The following is a 23,283-nucleotide window of genomic DNA, read 5'->3' on the forward strand; positions in this document are numbered from 1 at the left end:
CTAACACTTGACCTCCAACATGATGGCTTTGAGGTCATCTTCTTGTGCGGCAGCCATTTCCACAGAAGCAGGCTGGTCGCATCCATCGGCAGTGGCACCTTTCTGGCACGTCTGTCTAAGTTGTTCAAATGTGAGTCGCGGCTTTTTAGGGTTAGCTTTACCCATGGCGATGGCCAGAGGAAAGAGGCATCAAATTAGTGCCCAGCGGGGGCCAGAGGAAGAGCACCAGGCCCAGCAGCAGCACAAACAGAGACTCACCGCCTCAAGAGAGAATGTCCGCAGAAAGGACCTGCGCCAGAGCCGTTCATCACACCAGAATGGTCAGGGCGGGAAGTGCGACCAGACAGGTCAGGAGCAGCGAGGATGCAAGGGGGAGTGTGACACCCCCCATGAGGCAAAAGCCCAGCAGGCACTAGGCCGGGGCCGTGTGTGCGAATAGGGGGAAAAATAGAGCAAAGCCTCGTGAGTGGCGCGCAAGCCCCCAACCGCGCTGCAGTGACCCCCAAAAATACACCTGTGATCTTTGTGGACAACGCTGAATACAAAAAAGGGATTCAGCTTTATTAATACTAAATGTAGCCGCGACCTAATGGTTCATACCATCGAGACGGCACAAAGGTTATGCAAAAAGGAGTTGGAGGAAATAGAGGAGATAACAAAAGCCATAGCTAACAACCCGGCAGTCACTGACGCCAAAACTCTTCTTGACAAAATCCATAAAGACATACAGGTCTTTAAAGACATTACGATTAACAACAAAAGTTTGAAATACGAGAAGGATATTAAATCCTTTAAAATAGAACAAGTATATCCTTTTTTAAAAGAGGACTACTATACCCAGGCAGAGTCACGCAGGGCGCTGTATGATTATCAGTGCAGATCTCGAAATCGCTTTACCACCTTTTCTGAGACTTCGTCATCAGATTCATCAGACCCAGATTCGAGAGGCAATAATTCATGCAAACAGGTGTCTTTTTTAGAGAGTGGCCAACAAGGAAGAACCAGGTACAAAGTCCCGTGGGAGATGCGAACACGCAAACGGTTTTACAGATCATAGAGAAACCCAACGTGGTCGTCAACCTATCTGAACGGTCGTTAACTGGTCATGAAGAATCTCTACTAAATTTAGGCCTGAAATTTGTCCCATGTAAACGTACAGACTTCACCAGATTAAAAATAGAAACCTTAGATTTTTGCAGGAAATTGAGGCTTAAACATTCTTTTTCAACCAACCGGCATCCCAAAATACTGAGACAACAGGACTAAGGAATAAATCTAAATTTGTTCCATACCAGCACATTCCGAAGCAGATACAGGCGTTCGAGCAAATCCTGTTATCTTCTATTAACTCCTTCCATGCTCATGACGAGCTCAGCTCGTCATGAGGCACAGTTGAGCTGTGCTGATGACGAGCTGAGCTCGTCATGAACAATGGAAAATGAGAAGATCCAGCACAGGGGAAAAATAACCACAGCAGCGATGTGGTTAACAAAATGGAAAGAACCAAGAAATATGTGCCTTCCAACATCAGTAAGGGACAGCTACAGGCAATACAAAGTCTTAAGGAAGACCCCTCCCTGGTCATAAAACAGGCTGACAAGGGGGGAGCAGTTGTTATCTGGCCTCGCGATAAATATGTCGCTGAAGGACTTAAACAGGTAAACAATACCACGTGGTACCGAGCTCTAAATGAGGATCCAACAAAGCAGATTCAGGGATTGATCACTGAAGTGTTGGCACAAGCAAAAGAGGAAGGCTTTTTGGGTATTAAGGAATTTGAATTTTTAAATAAAAAATTTCTGCGAATACCGGTCTTATACCTCTTACCCAAAATACATAAGAGCCTAGCAGAACCACCAGGGCGCCCGATTGTATCGGGGTGTGACTCCTGTTTGGAGCCAATATCCAAATACGTGGATTTTTTTCTAAAGCCCTTTCTGAAGGAGGTAAAATCATATCTCAGAGATACTACAGATTTCTTGTCAAAGGTGGAAGGAACTAATTTTGATCCATCTAAACAAATAATGGCGACTATGGACGTTACGTCCCTGTATACACAAATTCCTCAGGAAGAAGCCCTGGAGGTAATTAAGTTGTATTTGGACAAAAGGGACAAGCCACACAGGGTGCCTACGTCATTTATTTTAAAACTTGCAAGGATAGCATTACAAAAGAACTATTTTCTTTTCAACGATCAGTTCTACATGCAAGTTAAGGGCACTGCCATGGGGTGTCCTTATGCCCCAGAAATGGCAGTGCTCTACATGGCACAATATGAGACTATGTTTGTGGAGAACAATAATCCATACATCCGAAATATCATACAATGGTGGCGCTATATAGACGACGTCCGGCTCCTGTGGCAGGGGAGCCAGATTGATCTTTTGGCATTCCACGAATGGATCAATACTAGACATGGGGACATTAAATTCTCTATTGAGACGAGTACCGTGAGAATGACATTCTTGGACGTTGAGGTGACCTGTGAGGATGGTAGATTGAAAACATCTCTATATAAGAAACCAACGGACAACAATACCATCCTTCATCACAAAAGTTATCACCCTAGAAGCTTAAAGGCAAATTTGCCCTACGGTCAAATGTTGTGTATCCGGAGAAATTGCTCAGAGATAGGGGATTATGACTATCACGCCCAGGTGTTCTGCAATGAGATGATCCATAGAGGGTACCCAAGGAAGCTTTTGAAGCATTCCTACAAAAGAGCTCGGTTTACCCCTCGGGAAACTCTACTGCAAACCAAAGAAAAGAAGGAAGTAGACCGAATGGTATGCGTTACCACCTTTGGGCCTGACACGCACAAGCTTAGACAAGCGGTGCTTAAAAATTGGTACCTTTTGGAGGACCTGGAATGTCCTTTCCCACGCCCAATTTTTGCATACAAAAAGAATCGGAGCCTGGGACAACAAATTGTGACAGCTGATCTCCCTAAGCCTCAACCGAAACACGACCTTCTAGCATTGTGGGACATGAAACCAATAGAAGGGCACCACAAGTGTGGGAATTGTGTTTCATGTGGCAGCACCATTTAAGGAATTGAGTTTCAACATCAGGGTGTTACGTGGAAACATCTTGGTTTCTCGAATTGCAGAACCAAAAACGTAATTTTCGTGATTATCTGCCCTTGCCGGAAGATCTATATTGGCAAGACAAATCAGCAGGTTAACCTTCGCATAGGTCAACACAGGTCCAGAATAAAGAAGAAAATACTCACTGCCCCCATGGTCGAAACTTTGTCGAAATGTCCCATAATGAGAATGACTTCCGATGGTCTGTACTTTTCACAATGAATAATGCACAGCGCCCTGCCGACATCGACAGGATGCTCCTTGAGAAAGAAGCATACCTGATTCTGAAATTTAACTGTATAATGACTGGTTTAAACAGCATGTCAGAATTGTCAAGAATTTGAGGTTTGGGGTCATACTGCTTGATTGTAGACGCTGAGGCTGCAGGAATATCCTGTAAGAAGTAGAAAGCAATCAAGTACTATTAATCTCCTGGTACTAGAATGAGGAGTGTTTGATTCAGTTTTCTAATAGTATTTTGTCATACAGCGTGTCATGTTTGTAATTTCCCTTCTAAATAATACTGAGATCAGTTGAACACCCTAGGGTTAACCAGAGTTATACCCATAAGGCGCAATAAGACTTCAGGTCCCACAATGCACCTAATGTAACAGCAGACCTTTTTAAGCATTTGCAAATGGCCGCCGGCTTTACAAATGATTATCGAGTGACCGAGTAGCACCGGCTTCACGGAGCGGAGTAGACCGCGTTTTCAGGTATTGTGACAATACGAGCGCGTCGGTCGAACATGTTTGCAGCTTTAACCTAAAACCGCGACTGATACAAAATTACGCTTCCCTTTATAGAGAGCGATTGAGTCATTGTGGAAATCGGTACTCGCGAGTATAAACAAAAGCGAGCGCAATACACGTCGAGCCCCGGACGGGGCTACGGACGGGGCGGGAAGTGCTATCTCGTTCAACAATAAAACAGGTAGGGAGCGGTTTGTGACCTGACTGTTAATGTAACACGAGCTGTTTTGTAAAATATGCGCGCCCTGACAAATGCATTCTTTAAATAGGGGAACAAGGTTGCCGCTAACGAATAGATGACTCAGCTCATCTGCATCACTACAGTGGAGTACGTGACAGGTATGACACAGACACAGTGTACAGAAAAACAACTAAAACTCTAACTGATATTTATAAGGCTGCTAAAAGCACTCTATGTGTCTTTGTTTAAATAGGATCAAAGTAACACAGACACAAAGAATTCCTCCGCCCCTCCTGCAGCGCCATCCCGCGTAGACGGAGGTATGAATTCCTTAGCTATCCTGAATAGCTCTGCAACCGCGTTATTAATATTCCACACAAATACAGACAATATTCCTTTGGTCTTCAGATTTTAAAAAAAAAGGTTTACCTTCTGAGACCTGAAGAAAGGAGTATATTTATTAATAGAAGCTACCAGCGGTCACGCACATAGGAAGATACAGGTACATATACACTCTTTCCAAATGGTTTGGTTTATAGAAGAGGCGAATAGGTTGCCATTAAAACTTAATGTTTTTCTGCATCCTAAACAGACGACTAACAGAGCCCTGATGATGGTTTGGGGATTTATGGCCCGAACTTAAAACGCGTTGGCAAATCCATCAAGAGCAAATCAGTACATCTAGTGTCTTTTGATCAAGCGATACATGTTTTGTTGCTCTTGATATGAATAAGTCTGTTATTTTGAAAAAAATAATTGTGACTATGGAAATGGTCTAATGTGTTGCAAAATCGATGAACTGTAATTTGCATTTGTTTGTTGGATGCTTTGTTTTACGTCATTTTCTTGGTTATTTTTGTAAATTTTTATGTCAATTGTTGTTTGAGTAAGACTGTAAATAATCTTTAGTATTGTGTATTCTTTCCCTGCCATTAGAAAAAAATATTTCTATGAAATTACATGACTAAGAGGTATAAATAAATATACCTGACCAGATTTAATGAAAGTGTTTATTTGGTCTTAGCTGAAAGTATAATGCAAGTAGCTTGAGAAGGGGGCATTTTTCTTGTGTGTGATTTATAAACGGTCCAGCCCTCCCTCAGCCCCACCAGGACCCACCTCCTTTTGTGTGCAGTGACCCCCCAGGCAATGCACAATCTCCAGACCCGGACACTGGCCAGAGCGATATGCAGGAGGCAGCTGGAGTTCCAGCGAGACAGGCAGACAATTACCAGCTAAGCAGACGTGCCTCCCAGGCCCCAGCAAGTGGCAGGCTGAAGCAGTGAGGTGGTCCCAGGCAATGCGGCAATCATGGGCCCGCAACACAGCAGTAGGCCGAGGCAGGGAGCAACTCCCAGTGTGCAGGGAGGAGTGGAGCAATGTGCCAGGACGACGGCCTCATGAAAACTGCGCCGAAGGTGCAGGAGGGCTCAGCAGAGGAAGAGGCAGCCCACAGTGGCGGCACGCGAGTGGCCTCAGCAGCAGCAGCAGCGGGACAGAGGGCCAAGCTGGAGGAGCGTGCAGCCAAGGTCACGCCGGCGGCGACAAAGAGTTGAGAGAGGAGGCAGGCTGGAAGGCACAAGCTGGTGCAGCCCTTGGTCACAGGCAGCTCAGCGGGGCATCACAGGTCGCCGCCGACACCCAGGCGGGCAAGATGGAGGCTGGCGCATTTGCAGGACAGCAGCAGCAACAGTAGAGCTGAGAGCGAGAAGGGTGCTAGAGGAGGTGGGGCGGCCCGCAGCGGGGAGTCGCGGGGAGTGTGCCGTCTGCTTCACCTGGCTCTATGGAGGAAAGCCCGGAAACAAGGCCAGGCGGTGCGACGAGCGCACTCCTAACCCTGCTGCAGAACACCCCGGTGGCACCTGGACTCACCGGATCATATGGTTGAGGCAGAGCTGTGACATGAAGCGAAGAACGCTCGGATCTCAGATGGACCAGAGCAGGCCGCACAGGCCTGGGCTGGCCAGGCAGTCAGAAATCAAGGCACAGGCTCGGGACGCCCACGGCGCCAAATCTCCATGCAGCCATGTCGTAGGAGCACAAATGACAGCTCAGAGGGTGCCCCAGAGGTAAGTGGGTTGCGATGGTGGGGTTGCAGTTGACGATGTACAGGCAGTCTACAGGACAATGGCGGATTTTAGGCTTGGCCTGCAGAGCCCACTCAAGGTACGGCCATCTTGCAGCTGGCTAAGCCACGCCCCACAGAGACCATTTCTCTTAGTTTGCATCTCGTTACTCCAACCCTAATGGCGTTTCAGTGGCCCATTAAAAAGTGCATCGGTTTCAAAGTAATCTGCGAAGTTTATAAAGTAGGTCATCACACGGTACCAGGCAAGACTGATCTGCTGTAATGGCTAACAAACAAGAAAATAACTTCTTTCTCCTTTAAAAACACACACAATGCCTATAGCACAAAGACCTGAGGGTATTTCATAAGTCCTTCCAACCCACATGGTGCCCAGATATGTAAGGTTATGCCTTCCTGTGTGATTAGGCAGTTTCAAATTGCTAATGGTACAGTGGGCGATTTCTCTGTGTACAAGGCTCTCAGGAAATTCTGATAGTTTGAAAGAATAGACATAAAAGAGTCTACAGGGATAAAGACTCCAAAATGTCTATTGCAAGAACAAAAACCATACAAAAATATCTATCTATATGATTTTTGACCGCCTAAAAATTTAATTCTAAACTTTTAGCAGGTAAATAGTTTTGTATGATCTTTGTTTTTGTGGTGCGATTGTTATCTTTGTAGTTTATATTTTCACATGTTACCTGAAATACTATTTTTTTATACCACCTATATGAGTGATAACATACTATCAACAAAAAAGTAAAAGTACCAAAATCAAGGCATTACATACTTACAATCACTCTTGTAGTGAGTACTTTGAAGAGAATGGAGAGTGAAATCAATCCTCTAAACAAACCTTAATAAATAATAAAAAAGATTATTCTAGTATTTTAATGAGATTACCTTCAGTCATCCAAACGCCTCTGCTTATCTTTCCCGAACAAACTATGATCAAATACAGTGAAGTGCCAACACTCTGTTAAGAGATCCTGGCATGTGCAGGGTTCAACATTATCTGACTCTTTTCCACAGCAGATATGAATCAAAACCATCCGCTGAAAATGTATTGAACGGCCAAAAACAACTATCCTCCCCTCGACATATTGACATTATTCCCAGAATTGAAATGAATGACGAACAATGAAGTTGCTCTCAGCCCTATTGGCACGTTTAACCTTTAACCTTGCTTTCTGGAAAATGTTTTGAAGTGGCCATGAAGCAGCTTGAGGGCTAGACAGTGGTCTTCCTTCTCTGAAAGTAAAGATCCCTGATGATCTAATACTTTTCCCTTTAGGACCAATTCAAAACAATTATCGTCATGTTTCTGAGATTACCACAACGTGCACCTGAGTAATTTTAAGTCTGAAACTTGAGATGTGACAAATTAACAATCCCCTTTTATAGCATTTTAAACGCCTCTGTCTTATTTGCTCTATCTGTAAAGTGACACATTGTAAATGTTTGCAAACAGTGTAGCCTCAGCTTACTCCTCATGCTAAGGACAAAGATAACATTTGGGGAGTTGGAGGGCCCTACACTTTAACATGGGTGCATGCAGGGCAATGTAGTGTGGAGGGACTTCATGGTGTATGTATGTGCATGCTGATGGTCACTGATCTCATATAGATGCTCATAAAAGTCCTTGGTAAAGCAAGCATCAAAACATATTAAAATAAACTGTTTTATAATGATAGCACAAATGTGCCACTCAGTCTCCTGTGTGTTTCTTCCTTTAGTTCAAGATGCTTTAAAATCAGACTACACTACGGATTTAACCAAGATCAGATCTGAAGGTAAGGCATCGTCAAATAGGAGCTGATAGATCCTAACTGAGGATGTGTGTGTGGATGAAATTGCTCATGGTGTTGCCTTTAAAGTCCAAGCCCTTAGAAGTGCCTCATCTCCTGCTGGCAGTTAGTTGAAGGTTATTCTTTGCCACTTGTCGTATTTGGGCTCTTGAGTGGTGTATGGCCTTACCACACTAGTTATTGACAGTGTGAGATAAATGAATACTTTTTGTTGTTTGACCTAAACAAAAGCAAGCAGTGTATCCCTAAAAGGCTTCGAGCAGCAATGAGAATCTCTAGCCATGGAAGGCCAATCCCACTGCACTCAGACTTCAGCACAGACCACCGCACACTGACCTCAGCCCAGACCACCGCACTCAGACCACAGAAGTGGATCTTCATTGCTTTAGAATAGGGCTCTCCAAAGTCAGTCCCGGAAGGCCAGATTATTTTTTAGCATATCCCCCTTTTAGATTAATGTAGTTACCTTAAAAATCTGGAAAGCAACTGGCCCTCCACGACTGACTTTGGAGAGCCCAGCTATAGAAGATGGGTTTAGGAAACAGAAGAAAGGAGGAGGATTTTCACAACTCATACCTACTGATGCGGAGTGGAAGAGCTTCTGACACTCATAATGGTGAAAAGATTAGGAAGCCTTTCACTGTGTACCTAGATAAGGCCAATAATAGAACCTCCATGGAGAGTAGGAGGGAATCTACTCAGTTGGGTGAGGGAGTCTGTGATGCTTCTGTATATTTTGGAGAGTGGGGAGGATTCAAACTCTCTCAACTAGGTGAGGAAAGTAGGAAGGCTTCCACTTTTTACCTCAGAGTAAGACTAGGACTAAGCCTTCCAAAACTTTCACAAAGAAGTTGGGGAGCAGGACGGCTCCCCCCACTTTCACGTGTGTGGTGGTGAGTGGAATTCCACATATGCTGCCTAGATTAGGAAGGCTCCAAATACACCTCTCTGGACAGATGGATAGTAGAATGGCTTTCATAGCTCAGTTTAAGAGGGTTCATTAGCTGGCTTCCAATGTTTTCTTTCTAGAGAGAGTAGATTGACTTCGAAGGATCTCTCCTCAGTGAGACAGAGTAGGTTTGCAGATCAAGAGAGAGGATGAGAAGGATGAGGTTTCCAGGCAGTGTTGTTAAGTGAGGGTGAATTAACAGACACTGTCAAAAGCTTCAGGCATAGGACAGACAGACTGAGAAGCCCAGGGCCAATACTCAGACCATGTGAGGAACCTGGCGTAAATAGTCAGAATCAGGAGTTTGGGAAAAATAGACATGCAGTGTGAAAATGTTGAGAAACAACTTGTGGAGGCAGAGTGAAGAACCTGGAAAACATACACAGTATGAGGCTCATCGGAGACATGGAAAGGGTGTGGGTCCCAGAGCGCCTGGACATGCAGTATGTGGATCAATGGACCCAAGGACAATGTAAAGAGCCTGAAACACTTAAACATGCCCTGTGATACATGGATAATGTGAGGGGCCATGCAGAATGAGGATCTTGGGACCCATGGATAGTGTAAGGAGCATGAAACACTTAAACATGCAACATGCAGCGCTTGGGATGCATTGACGGTGCAAGGACCCTTAAACACTTGCACATGCAGTATGGGGAGTTTAGTGGACATGGGCAGATCTGTGTAGATCTTCAGTCTCTACCTTCCTCAATCTACCCCTTTTAGTTCACTGTTACTCAAACTTATAAAGGAGATTTAGATCATAGTGAGCACTAGATGAAAAGGATAATTTTATACATTTGAAGTCTGCTGGTTTCGCAGTTTGGTAAAGTACTTTTTAAAAGAAGGACTTTTTGAGCCTTCATAGGGATTGACAACACTAGGCAGTTTACCCATGTATGGCACTCTTTAACAAGATACTTGGAAACTTTAGAAGTGAATTATTGAAACCCTGCCCTAATTATCTCATTTTCTGTTTGTGTGACAGTTCAAAGTTCAGCTGATGGCCAGCGAGCCATACGTGACCAAATTTCCTCCCTGCAGAATCACAGTGAGTTTCACCTCTCTCTGCTTTATAAACATAGGACACAGCCATAATTTGTGAACCTTGCACAAGCACAAAAAAACAAAACTGTTCAATATTTGCTGCATACCAGAGAATGAAACAAAAAATGTTTCCTCCCTCCAGATTACATTAGTAATATTTGGGAGTGCACAACAGAAGGACTGAAATTGTGCAACTATAGTCAAAATACAACTCTTTAGCTTAAAACTTCATTTTACTTGTGTAATCAACGCATTCAATGAATAATCCATGTTGAAGAAACACTTGATTTAACCGAATTTGCACAAATTGATTTTCCCTAAATGTCATACAATCTTTCAGATTTGAAACCAGAGAAATGTGTATTTGCTTCTTTCCTATGTCATAAACACAGCAAACGTGTGAAATCTTGCTTGCGCCATATTTGTTTTGCTCTTTTCAATTTACTATGTGGTGTAAACTATGCCGTGGTGTAGACTATGCTGTAGTGTTGAACTTAATTCTTATATCATTTAAGACTTCAATGAAACTTAAGTTGCAAAAACATTACATTCTGTGTCTTGATGTACCCACTAGAAACATAGACATATTCACAACTAAAATACCAGTCAGCGCTTATGATTTTCCCTTGGATCTGACATGAACTAAAACCCTATAAAGTGGACACGGTTTACGATCAGACAACTGTGCCCTTTCGAAGTAGGCACAGCGAAGGAGAAATGCTTTAATTTTTCCGACTTTGTAGGTGTGCTGCACTGTACAGCACACATACAAAGAGGGGAAAGGGTTCAAAACAGTCTATGCATAGTATTTTGTACTGGAAGGGTATCCTTCCAGTACAAAACCTTTGCTAGACTCACGGAGACACCATTGCACAATGTAGTAAAAGCAGTCGCGGTGCGTCCATTAGGGCGCTGGAGCGTTAACTCACAAACCGTACCTGCCGACTCCTGAGGCAGTCATTCAGCAGACAGGTTCAGCTCTCTCAGCTGCCATTGGCTGAGGGAGGCTGGTGGCTGGGAGAAGAGGCCTGGCTCGGCTGGCACTATTGAATGCACTGGAGTTCGAGGCTGAGGGAGAGAGCGAGGCGGACTACGAGCCGGGCGCGGAGATCTCGAGAGAAGAGTGGGATTCTGACCAGGACAGGACTCAGCAGAGGACCATGCTGGCGAGACGGGCTGCAGGAGAGTTATCCGCGATGGAGTCCATGGAGCTGAGACAGCGGGAGGCACACTGCTGCAGGCGGTGAGGAATCAGCTCGGGAGACGAGGCTTGGCTTTTGTAACACCTAACAAAGGCTGCAATGTCACAGCACTCTGGCAGGTGACGGACTCCTATATCCCATTCCGAGTGTCATTGGTGGGCAGGCTGTTAGCGTCCCAGGATCAGGGACGTGCTCTTCCCATTCCGGGGCTCTAACTACCCTAATGTCGCTCTAACAATCCCTGAAAAATCCCCATGCACAGCAGCGAGCTGGAGTAAACAGAGCTCATAATTGGACATACTGGGCCTGTGCGAGGCTGCGGGGCTCCCCGTCCCTTCCGCAGAAATGTGGTGTGAATTTGAGGCCTGAAAGCTCACTCTGAGTGAGGCTGGCAGTCAGAGATCCAGGCTGTAGGCAGGCCTGTCAGAAGAATATACAGCAGTGGTCTAATCATTCTATTGAGGCTCCTGAAATGACAAACATGTTGTGTTTACACTGCAAGTTATACCGCACTACAATTAAGCTAAATGCCAGAGGGGGTGAAGTGCAGACAGTCTAACATATATATATATATATATATATAGGTGCACTATTTCTCTCCATACTACACTATCACTTTGTTCCACGTTATTTTCACCTGAAATGTTCAGCAATTTTTTTTCTTTACATACTATTTATTTATTGGGATAAAGGGAAAAGCACTGTGGTATATCTATTTTATTCGGTATGTATAGACATGTCAGCCCTGCTGCTGAGACAGCAGGCTAATGGGGTCACCAAGTAATGTTATCTGGATGGTGGCCCCCCTTCTCCAAGATGTATGAATTGCTCAAACGAGGTAAAAAGTTCACTCATGAACAAAATTAAAAAGTCTCTTTGTGCCTTTACAGTTGATACAGTTTCGAAGTACATTTGGTGTATATCCTTAACTATTAAATGTTACCCTCAGGACCATGAGAAGGCTGAGCATACGATCACACAGTGTGTCAGCACCTGAATACCCTCTCAGTTGACAAGTCACACTATACAAATACCATTTGATTGTTTGACACACTCACACACACACTGCTCTCTCTCTTACTGTCTCACTTCCTACCCCTCTGTCTGACTCGCTTCCTCTCGTCCTCTCTTATGCTCCCTCCCACACCCCCACTCCTTCTAGTTGGCAAGTTAGAATATGCATGGCACCTTTGTTACACCACTGCTTGAAGACGAGGGTTTTCAAACCTTTTCTGAGGGAAACATGGTGAGCAGGTCATTCTCGTTCACTCACAGTGCAGCCTTGTAAATATTTTCTCCCCATGGTACCACCTGCATAGGTTCCTCCGTTACATGGGTTTTGTATTATGCCTTACGATAGGACAGCGGACGCTCTTGGAATACAGAGGTGTTATTAAAAGACCACCAGAGGCTCCATAATATTTAAAGTAGTATTAGCCTGTGTCACGCGTTACATGCTTAAATTCTTTTGTGCCTTAATGATTTTCTAACTACAGTTTCTTTATGAACCTTCTTTCTTTCCCAGATTTGCTTGAAAATGCACCATTTGCCCACTCTTTTTTCAAAATTTTCTCCGACGGAGAACCCCCCCCCCGAAACCCCTGAAGGGGGTTCTCGCTTGCTCGCTACTCTCGCTGTCACCACTTTCGAAGGGCAGCAGCCGCCACTGTGTAAGGGTGTTTCTGAGGTGCATGGCAGCTGATTTTAGTGCTGGAGCTAGTGAAAGGGGATGAGAGTGCCATATTTAGGTAAATATGCGCTCTACTGAACACTCCTTCTCACGCAGCGCAGCATTTGTGGCTGCTACACTGTGCTGTATAAGTAAGTGGAAAATCTGGCCCTTCATTTGGACAGAAGGCTTTAACCATAGCATAAGACTCTCTTTGCCAGAGAGGCAAAGTACTATGCAGGAGTGATCCTGGAAGAACTAACAGCTTGGGCCTCATCAAGTTCCATCATCCCCATATATCAGACTGGGTTCTGTAGACGACTAGGAACCATCACTAACATCATGGCGCTGCTGATTGTTGCAGCCAATGAGACAAAGCAACCGCTATTCCTATGGTTTATAGATTATACCGCAGCTTTTGATCATGTCGACCGCGCCAGACTATAGCAGAATCTGGAAAAATGGGGGATACCGACAATCCTTCTGAACCAGTTGATCTTATTACACATGGACATCTGGATCAAAGTCAAGCTGGGAGCCGGGAATACCTCTCAAGGCAAATAAACACCTCCAAAGGGCTAAAACAAGGGTGTGTCTTAGCACCCTTGCTCTTTAACTGCTTTATGGCAGACCTCCCAGGGGAGCTGGATAAAAGTAAATCACATGCCCCGAAATTAGGAAAAATGCTCCTTTCTGACCTTTTATATATGGACGACCTCGTGCTAACAAGTAGAATGCACATTGTCCTGCAGCACCTCATCAACACCACCAAGAACTTCTCGCATGCCAATGAACTAAGCATCAACTTAAACAAAACAAAAGTCATGGCAGTGAAATACTTCAGGAAGAAAAAGCTGAACTGCTTTCTGGATGGGCACCGCTTAGACTTGGCCACTAAATATAAATATCTAGGAGTTCTACTGAATAGCAGAGGCTCAAACAAACCTCAGCTGGCGGCCCTTTGAGGGAAAGACATTACAACTTCCTTAAGAATGTGGCCTCTAAAGAAAACTCTACCAGACCTAACCCTAGATCCTCTATTACAGTTCATCCGGGCAAAGCTACAACCAATGCTAACATATGGCAGTGTAGTGATATGAGGGAGAGATGGAAATGCACAGGACAAAATAATCACCAACGCTTATAGAGTGATCTTTCACCTCTTGACCTACGTGTCCCCTGCCCAAATTTGACTAGAATTTGGTCTACAGAAGCAGTCAGTGGAAAGAAGTGGGGCACACATAAAAAGTTGGCACAAGATCAGAGGAGCCAATCCAGAATAATTAAACTTGCATATTTGGATCGAACTGACACATCACGAAAATTCACCCACTAGAGAGTACCTGTTTGATTCATTATCAAAACTGGGGCTAACTAGCCAGCGGTTTACTTCTACAACTCATCAGCGGTTTAATAAGGAAGTAACAAATGCAACATAAATAATATCCATAACAGAAGATAAAGAAACCCTGGCAAAAAAGGCACATGGCTGGCCAGTGCTCAATTACTACAAAGTTCTTAAACCACAAACGTATTTAAGCATTGGCTTCAAAATGAAGACAAAAGAAAAATTCTTAAGACCGCGCTTTGGCATTCTACCGAACCTCCTGCACTATCCCTCACTTACCCCTCTGGAAAAGGACTATAGGAGAGAATATCTCCAGTCTCAGTGTATTGGGAAGAGAGGATCTTATGCATGTTATCTGCACTTGTCCAAGCCTAATGGACATTAGACACACTCTACTCCACCTAACTTTTAAACAGAGTGGCATCAGGACTTATAGACAGGCAGTGAAGCTATGCTTCAACGCTATTGCTACTATCGCATTACAAAGTTCTTTGACGTAGTTGAAAATAGATTCATTAGTAATCCTTAAAGTCTATACGTATTAACTAAACTGCACTGATTATGTTTATATCTGGATGCACCTGTACTTTAGACTGGTATGGTTGACTTGGCATACTGATTTGGCAGAATTGAACTGGTTATGTTTACATCTCCATGCACCGGCACTTTAAACTTGGCATACTTATTTTGTAGCAACTGTATATGGTGCACAAATCAAAAGATGGATTAATTTTATGTGGATTTTAATCTAATATCACAATTGAATTGTGAACTGGTTATGTTTACATCTGTATGCAACAGCAATCTAACCTTTGGTACAGAGATCTTGTAGCAAATGCATTAGGTGCATAAATCAAAAGATGGATTAGTTTTATGTGGCTTTTAATGCAATTTCTTCACTCAATTGTGAGTTTTAATTCACTGAACAATAAACAGATAAATCAATCAGAAAGAGAGGCATGGAGAACACCTGGTCTGGCATTTACTCATAGAAACTGTATTTTGACAGTATTAGTATGACATTCTTTATGGTGCTAGTTTTTAAAACCATTCACAATAAAAAAGATAAAACAATATGTTACCAATAAAAAATATTGTTACAATATTTTAACATTAAAAAAACAATTTTCATTCTTGGTTTATCATAATTAAATGGTAAAAAGTTTGAAATCTATCAAATTAGATAGGCAATCACATTGTTCTTTCCATTATTTGTGTGTTTTAATTGTCTGTACTTTAAAATGTTCTTTTAAAGCCTTCATGTTATAGATATGAGATTGAATATTTCTTGTACATTTAGGTAAATAAAATATGGAACAGGAAAGTAATGCAGTCATCAATGGGAATAATGTTCAATCAAGTAAAAGACTTCAGCATAGCCTCAGTTATGGCCAAGAACTTCATGGTACAACCTATAATTTTCCAGTTCTGCCCTTGAAGCACAACGTTGTTGCTTCATCTATTGATCTGATGCTGTGGAGTCTAAAAATTGTTTGCATGTATTTCTTTTTTAGCATCAAATAGCTTAGGGCATATGCACAAGATATGTTCCATAGTTTCTTTATAGGAAGCAAACACATGTCATAGCGATTGTTTTTCAATTACATTATTTAAGGACCCTCAACTTGGTATCTAAAGAAGACAAACCATAAGAAAAGATTTTTAGTTTGTGATGTTACATTGTTATCCAAATATGGTAGTCTTTTCATAGTACATAAAAGTTTAAAATAGCTGGTATTTTTATTGATTGAGCAAGGTTATACTTCCATTTATTTATTTTATGGAATTTTTTATTAATGACTTTCATTCTTTCCTACTGATCTTAGTGAGAATAGGTATGGATGGTAAACCATAGTCTCTCACCATTTGAACCAATTTTTTAAGCCTGTACCAATTGTTTAAGCCTGTCTTCATTAAAGTTCAAACAATCGCAGATGCAATTCGTATAATTCATATTGTTCACTGCAAGTAATAACATAATTTTAAGTTCAAACTACAGTCTAGGATTCTGTGTTAATGTTCTTAGGTACTATATAATTCACACACCACAGTTTGTAGTTTCTCAATTACTTTTGTGTTATGCATGACCAATGTACCATATGTAATGTGCGGAATTAGCTTTGTAATAATCTCTGTAATAGCTGGTCCAATGGCTTCATCCCCATATTTCTTTGAGGAGTGCTTAATAGCACCTGTAATTTTGGCACTTTTGTTAGATGAATGCTGTGTTTTGTCTGGTTAAACTTTTTTTGTAATTCTACATCAATATAGGAGTAGCTTTTTACAGTGTTATCTCTTTTCTTTTCAATTTTCCAATTGAGATTTGATGGGAAATTCCCAAAGTATTTTTTTTAGTTTTATCATTTATAAATTTTCGGTTTGTTATAAATATTATATTGAAATTAGTAATTTGTATATCCTCTCTACGATGCCCAACAGCAATGATCAATGCTTTCTGGCTGTGTTGACTTTCTGCATGATGCACTGTGTTTCTCATGATCACCCACGAGCAGTCACCATACATTAGCATCCTGCTTGACAACAAAATGTGACTTGCCGTCCCTTCAAAAGTAATTATGAAGACCATGAGGATTCCATTAAAAAAAATATTGTCTAACTATTATTAGCTGTACACCTGGAATTGGAAATTGAATTAAAAATGACCAGGTACTCTTAAATACACCAGACTTACCAATTAGCATTTAGGGGTTGATGAGGAATAGACCGACCTTTGAATAGAAAACACAAGTCAGTGCCGGGATATACTTCCACTATTTGTCCAGGACAGTTATAAAGGACACTTTATATTTTACCTGCTTTATTCAATGTCTGGAACATCACAGTTGCCTTTATTTACTAACACTCAATTTGTGTTTCTTGAATGCAAGAAATCAGTTTTAATGTACTTGGAGCACTCAGTGATTTGTGCGGAATATAGTGCCATCTGTCCAACAATTTTTAGGTTATCTGTTAATATTTCTCAAGGAGGTTGAAAACAAGATCATTTATAAGATCTAAACTATCTTTTTAAAATGCACACCTATCACTTTTGGTGTAATGCAAGCATTTTATTTAAAGTTAAAAATGTTTAGTTCATATGGGAAGGAGCCTGCATTCTATGGTGATTACATTTCAGGTAAAAATGGCCGACAATCAAATGCTTACTTTTTTTTTACATTTAGTTGGCACCCTGATATCAAAATTGACTGATTTGGAGAACAGTATGAAGAAAGATTTGCCTGGTAAGTTCACCTTTGCATTTACAGTGTTTAATGAAGAGCTTTCCCTCCTATAGGTTTTGATGTCAAGTAAGATAATGTTATCCTGTGAGATTTAATGTGATGTGACATTATCTTATGTGTTGGTCCATGATGGGCAGTTTTTATTTGAAGGTTTGTGATATTATATGATTTCAAAGTATGTATGCCATTGTATGTTACTTTATATTTTAAGACGTTCTACCAATATCTATCTATCTATCTATCTATCTATCTATCTATCTATCTATCTATCTATCTATCTATCTATCTATCTATCTATCTATCCAGCTATCAGCTATCTATACAGCTATCTATACAGCTATTTATCTATCTATCTATCACCCTATTTATGTGTATATCTGTCCATTGACGTCCCGTTTCTTCACTTTTTAATCAATCATATCACTTAGTCAAACGGGGAAACAAATTGAAATTCACAAATCCTGGCTCGGAAAATAACGATTTAGCCATTAGAGGTACCTGCCAGTTTTGAACTTTTTTGGGCATATAAGAAGAAGAGGTAGACAGTGGCCAAGAGAGAGAACTGCTAAATGTATTTCTAATTTCCATTGACAAAGCATGGGTCTATTGGAATCTACCCCCTGAAGCTGCCTCGAAATTACTGTGGAAGCAGTGAAAATTTACACAAGTAAACACCAAAAAACAGGTCACCAGCTGAGGTTTTCTTTATTACAAGGTATAGAGGGGAAAACGGAGACATTCTGTCTACAACCGAATAGTGCTGAAAGAAATGGGATGGTGGGCCTATTCATGGTAAGAGGAGGTGGGTTGTGTCACAGGAGTGCCAGGCTGAAATCAAAATTGCTGAGACAGAAGAAGCTGAGCCCGTTTCCTGAACTTCGCACTCTCTGCTATCTATATATGTCAGCATGTAGAGTCAGTGTATCTGTTTTTCTTTGCTCTGTGCAGTTGCTTGTTTTTCTTCTCCAGTCTGTCCCTGGCGCCGGGAAACCCATTGCAGGTAGCTGTGCGCAATACAAGTTCAATAAATAAATAAATAAATAAAATTTGAAGCTATACCAGAGAGAGTGGATTTTAGAAAGTCTTAGGCTATTAACTACATCATAATAGATGGCTAGCTAACCACATACAATGTGCTAACCTTGTAGATTGTTCCACAAAGCCGTAACCATGCTACTTTCCCGGTTATTCAGAAAGGATACATTTACTTGCAATGAATCTAAATGAGATCATTGATTATACTGAAAATTTGCAATAGATCTGTTTTCATGGACAAACGATGATGCTCCAGGTGTTAATTTATTTCTGACTATGCCAGTAGCATACTTCATTGGGCTAATGCATCCATTGAAGAAATCTGTAAGTAGCTGATTCCCAGTGGGTTCCACACAGCGTTGGTTCCTTCTGAAGCCAATATCATGATGCAGCCTTCTTTTCTAGTGCCTCCTCCTGCACTATGGATTCCCTCACTACTACCCTGCAAATGTTCCCCTCATCTCGCCATAGCCCCTCTCTCACATTTAGTTTCTTTTATAGAGCTTCTCACCCAAATGTAGGGTGTTAGAGCTTTTTACATCAGGTACACATTTTATACAGAGGCAACAAATTATACAAATGTGTAAATCTATGTGTACAACACTCAGGCAAGGAAAATAAGACAATTAGGGCTACAAAGTGTAGGAGTCACATATAATCCATGTCAGTAGGATTTGTTTGTTAAGAGTCCTAGATCCTCAGGATTTAAAATGTAACAGTTATTGGGTTTGTTGGCACTAAAAAGAATGACTTGCTATCCACAGGAGCCATTTTAGCAATCTCATGAAAGGTTGAGAAAAAAGCAAAAAGGTTCTAAACCTACACCTTGCAGTTTGCAAGCAGCTCTTTGATGCTGGTTCTTTGCTCACTGTGCCATTATAGAATTTCAACTTGTTGGAAATGGCCCTTTTTGCAGGGTTATCCCCAAACTTATTGCTTCTTCCTCCCTTATTTTTCCTGACCCGTGGTTGTTGGCAATAGGACTCTGGGCACTTTACCACTGCTGATCAGTGCTAAAGTGCATATGCTCTCTGTGAAAATTGTTATTGTAATTGGTTATCCATGATTGGCATATTTGTATTACCAAGAAGGCCCTAGCAAAGTGCACTGAGTGTGCCAGGGCTGGTGATTCAAATGCTACTAGTGGGCCTGCAGCACTGATTGTGCCACCCACATGAGTAGCCCTAAAATGGTGTCTCAGGCCTGCCACAACAGTGCCTGTGTGCAGTCTGTGAACTGCCATGTCCTCCTGGTCAGTGTCCCCACTGACCAGGCTTAACCCTTCCCTTTCGGTGCACATTGTCCACCCCTTTGGAGGGCCCAAGGTTCCCCTTGGGCAGGGTGCAGTGTATGCGAAAGGTAGAGCATGTACTAGTGCAGGTGACATGCTCTGGTAGTGAATTAGAGCCATTCTCGGTTTTTCACTATTGTAAGGCTATCTTGCCCCATAGGCTATCATGGGGAATGCTGGCTACAGTGGCTACCAGCATATCTTCCCATAGGAGCAAGATAGGACATAAAAGTCTGGTATCCCTGAACTCAGAATTTAATAACACATCTGTTAGGAAAGGTTGTTTTTAAATCCTGTGTTTGAGAACAGCACTTTTAGAAAGTTGCTGTTCTCTTGTCTGACATTCCTGTGTGACTTGGCCTGTTTGTGAATTGGCTGTCCGGTTTGAGAGTGACAGAGGCTGGGAGCCCCCAGGAGGCTGGCTGAGTCAGCCCTAGGCTGGATGATTGCATCTGCATCTTGAGTGGTGGGAGGGGATAGCACCTGGGCCTGAATAGGGCTGTGCCTGCCTTCCACAATGCTGGTTCCACCTCCTGCTGGGCGCCTGACGACTCTGCCCATCTCCCGAAAGGAAAGGAGAGGCCAGGAAAACAAAGTGCTCAAGGAACACCCAGAACTGGTTCAGACCGGGCTCAGGGCCCTCCTGCACAAAGGGATCAAAGACTTTTGGGGGTATAATTTCAGGACCCCTGACTACAGAAAATTAGATCATCCTGGAAACTAGAAGGAACCTCTGTCAAGGAGAAAGCTGGAAGACTGAAGAAGAAGGACTCCCCTGCTGTGTGATGCTGGACTGACCTGCAGTTGCTTTGCTGCCTAGGAGAGGGTAAGGACTTTGTTGTTGCTTTGTCCCCTTACTTAAAGGAATCTCCAAGGGCCTATTGTGAGCTGGCTCCCTCTTGTGACGTCCCAGGAACAAAAGGACTTCACCCCAGCTTCCCTGAGCTCTGCTGAGAGAGCTCTGTCCTTCCTAGAGAGCTTGGGCCAGTTGTGGTGCCTCTGGAAATTGAACCTGTGCTGGGAAGCTGGAAATTCCCGCCACTACGAAGGCTGAGATCATCGCAGCGCCTGTTGCTGCTGCTGGAAACGTTGCATCCTTCATTTGCGGAAGGATTGCCATTGCTGCAAGCATCGTCGCAGAGCCTGTCATCGCTGGGTGAGATCGCCGCAACGCTTGCTTGCGGGTCACATCACATCGCTGCAAGTGTCGTCGCAGAGCCATCGCATCGAGGAGCTGCGAGAGGAAGATCGCCGCTGGATCATGCATCATCGCCCCGGAGATTGTCGCACATCCTCCTAATCATCGCATCATGCCTTTACGAGAGCCAAACTTCCTACAGAACCTACGCACCGGAATCCACACAAGTCATCGCCTTCCTACCCATAAAGACCAGATTCGTTGCAACATGCCCGCTGCTGCAGTGGGGCTGTCGCCAACGCCTCCCCATGGTCTCAGGAGCAACGCATCGCTTGTTTTCCACCGCAACCGCTTTGGAACTTTGTCACATTTAAAAGGTACTGTTGGCAAAACGTGACGCAACTGTGAACTTTTCACGCAACTGTGGATTATTCTTATCGCCACCTTAAGAACTCTTTTGCAACCATATTCTTGAACTGTATATGTAGTTTAGATTAAATACCTTTATTTTTCAAAACTGTTGTGGAGTCCGTTTGTGGTGTTTTCACTGTGTTACTGTGAGTGTTGGTACAAATACTTCACACATTGCCTTTGGATAAGCCTGACTGCTTGTGCCAAGCTACCAAGGGGGTGAGCAGAGGTTATCTAAAGAGTGTTTCCTCCTTACCCTGACTAGAAGCAAGGGTCCCTACTTGGACAGTGGTACCTACCTCTGCCAACTAGAGACCCCCAGTTCTAACACAACTTATGAACTGCAAGTAACAAAAGGATCTCACAGTAACCCACTGAGCTATCTACAAAAAATACAAATCTACAAACAGCATGATTGGTGTCATACCTTTTTTAAATTAAATTTTCGTATTTTTGTCTTTATACAGCACGAACCTGGTCCAAGGGCATTAGAGCTCTTTACATGAGAATCAGATTACACTGTACATGATCAGACTCTGTTGAGCCCTCTTCTGCTCTGCATGTTGAAAGCAATAAGTAGCGCGTCCTGAATATGGTGCGCCCCCTAGGCACAATGTAGACCGTGCAGAGGGTATTTCCTGTTTATTCATTCGAAAAGAAGAATCATCCAGAGTTTATGGTTGAATGCTTCAAGAGTTTATCCAAAATTATATGATGTTTAGATTGCATTAATAGCAATAAATCCAAGCCAACTGTTATAAAGCATATTCATCCTCTTCTCGCTTCATGCCCATCCCAATGCATTTCGGACACTCGGCCCTTCGTCAGGGGACAATTTTGTTGAGCCTGTATACGGTGTCTTCCTACATGCAGTGGTTAGCCAGTTGGCATGGATTTATTATGACCTCCATCCCACCATTGTCCTAGTTGGAGGCAACGACGGACAGAGCGGGCCTCTTTGACAAACACTGGTGCCAAGAGAGGTGAGGCCTAGTCCTCGTGGTGCACTGATGTCAGATACATCATGTCCACTTGGAGGATTTGAATTTGGATTGCATAAGATGTGACTTTGACAAACAGTATGTATAAGTAATTACTTGTTGGCAGTGACAAAGCTTCTTTCTTTTTTGAAGCATCAAGGTCCTGAAGAAAGCGAGGGAATTTTGCCCTGCAAGCTGAAACATGTCGACCAGAAGAGCAGTGCTGTACCTTAACTGCTCTTGAATTATTTCTCTCACTGTTTTTAGACAGGAGTACCTCTGTGAGAACAGGAGTACATCTGTGAGATCAGATTTAGAGAGCTATTGATATTCTGAGTCTCCGGTGTGTATCCTTTTTTAACTCACATTTTTCTTTTGTTTTCTTGCACTGCACTATTCATATAAGAGAGTTTTTCCCTCTTACACTATTCTCCTGTAAAGAACCCTACAAGAGGATACAACTTTTTTCTTCTGTCCCCCTCCAAGATGAAGGCAGGGCGAAGGAAAGTTGTTTGGCATCCCAGATGATAACACTGGGCACGTAATGTGTAATGATGGGACACCAATGATCCTTTACGGTTTCTTTATGTTTTCTTCTAGGTCATCCAAGTGATGGCTTTTGATTCTGCATCTTGACTCTGGCTTCTATATAAACCCTTTCCTTTTGTCTTTTGTTCTCTATTTTTCGAGCACTTGTAGTGTTCATACATTAAGGGACACTTTTAGAATAGGCTTCGGACTATTGTATGATTGTCAAATTAAATTAGGGGGGTTTAGTCCGAGAGTCTGTAATTGATCTTTCGGGCCCTTCTTTTTGTGTTTGGCTTGGATTTATTGTCATTAATGCAATCTAAAGATCATATAATTTTGGATAAACTCTTGAAGCATTCAACCAAAATCTCTGGATGATTCTTTTTTATGATTGAATAAATGTGAAATACCCTCTGCAGGGTCTAGATTGGGCCTAGGAGGAGGAACCCTATTCAGGGCGCCCTACTTCTTGCTTTGAACAGTTGGCGCTCCCAACCGAAGAGCGATACCCCAGGAGCACATAAAAAAATTAAGAAAATTAG

At 42.7% G+C, this 23,283-nt stretch overlaps 1 protein-coding gene across 1 annotated transcript in view; it reads left to right on the forward strand.

The window, feature by feature from the left end:
* The window catches only part of LOC147748429 (hepatic lectin-like), a 119,677-nt gene that overhangs the window by 56,794 nt on the left and 39,600 nt on the right, over positions 1–23,283 (forward strand). Inside the window, exons 4-6 of the mRNA XM_086961486.1 lie at positions 7,827–7,883; positions 9,836–9,898; positions 17,296–17,355. Coding sequence (XP_086817612.1) covers positions 7,827–7,883; positions 9,836–9,898; positions 17,296–17,355 — 180 coding nt within the window. The remainder of the gene's footprint in view (positions 1–7,826; positions 7,884–9,835; positions 9,899–17,295; positions 17,356–23,283) is intronic.

Source organism: Lissotriton vulgaris, chromosome 1_1, assembly GCF_964263255.1.
Source record: "Lissotriton vulgaris chromosome 1_1, aLisVul1.2, whole genome shotgun sequence".
Classification (NCBI taxonomy): Eukaryota; Metazoa; Chordata; class Amphibia; order Caudata; family Salamandridae; genus Lissotriton; species Lissotriton vulgaris.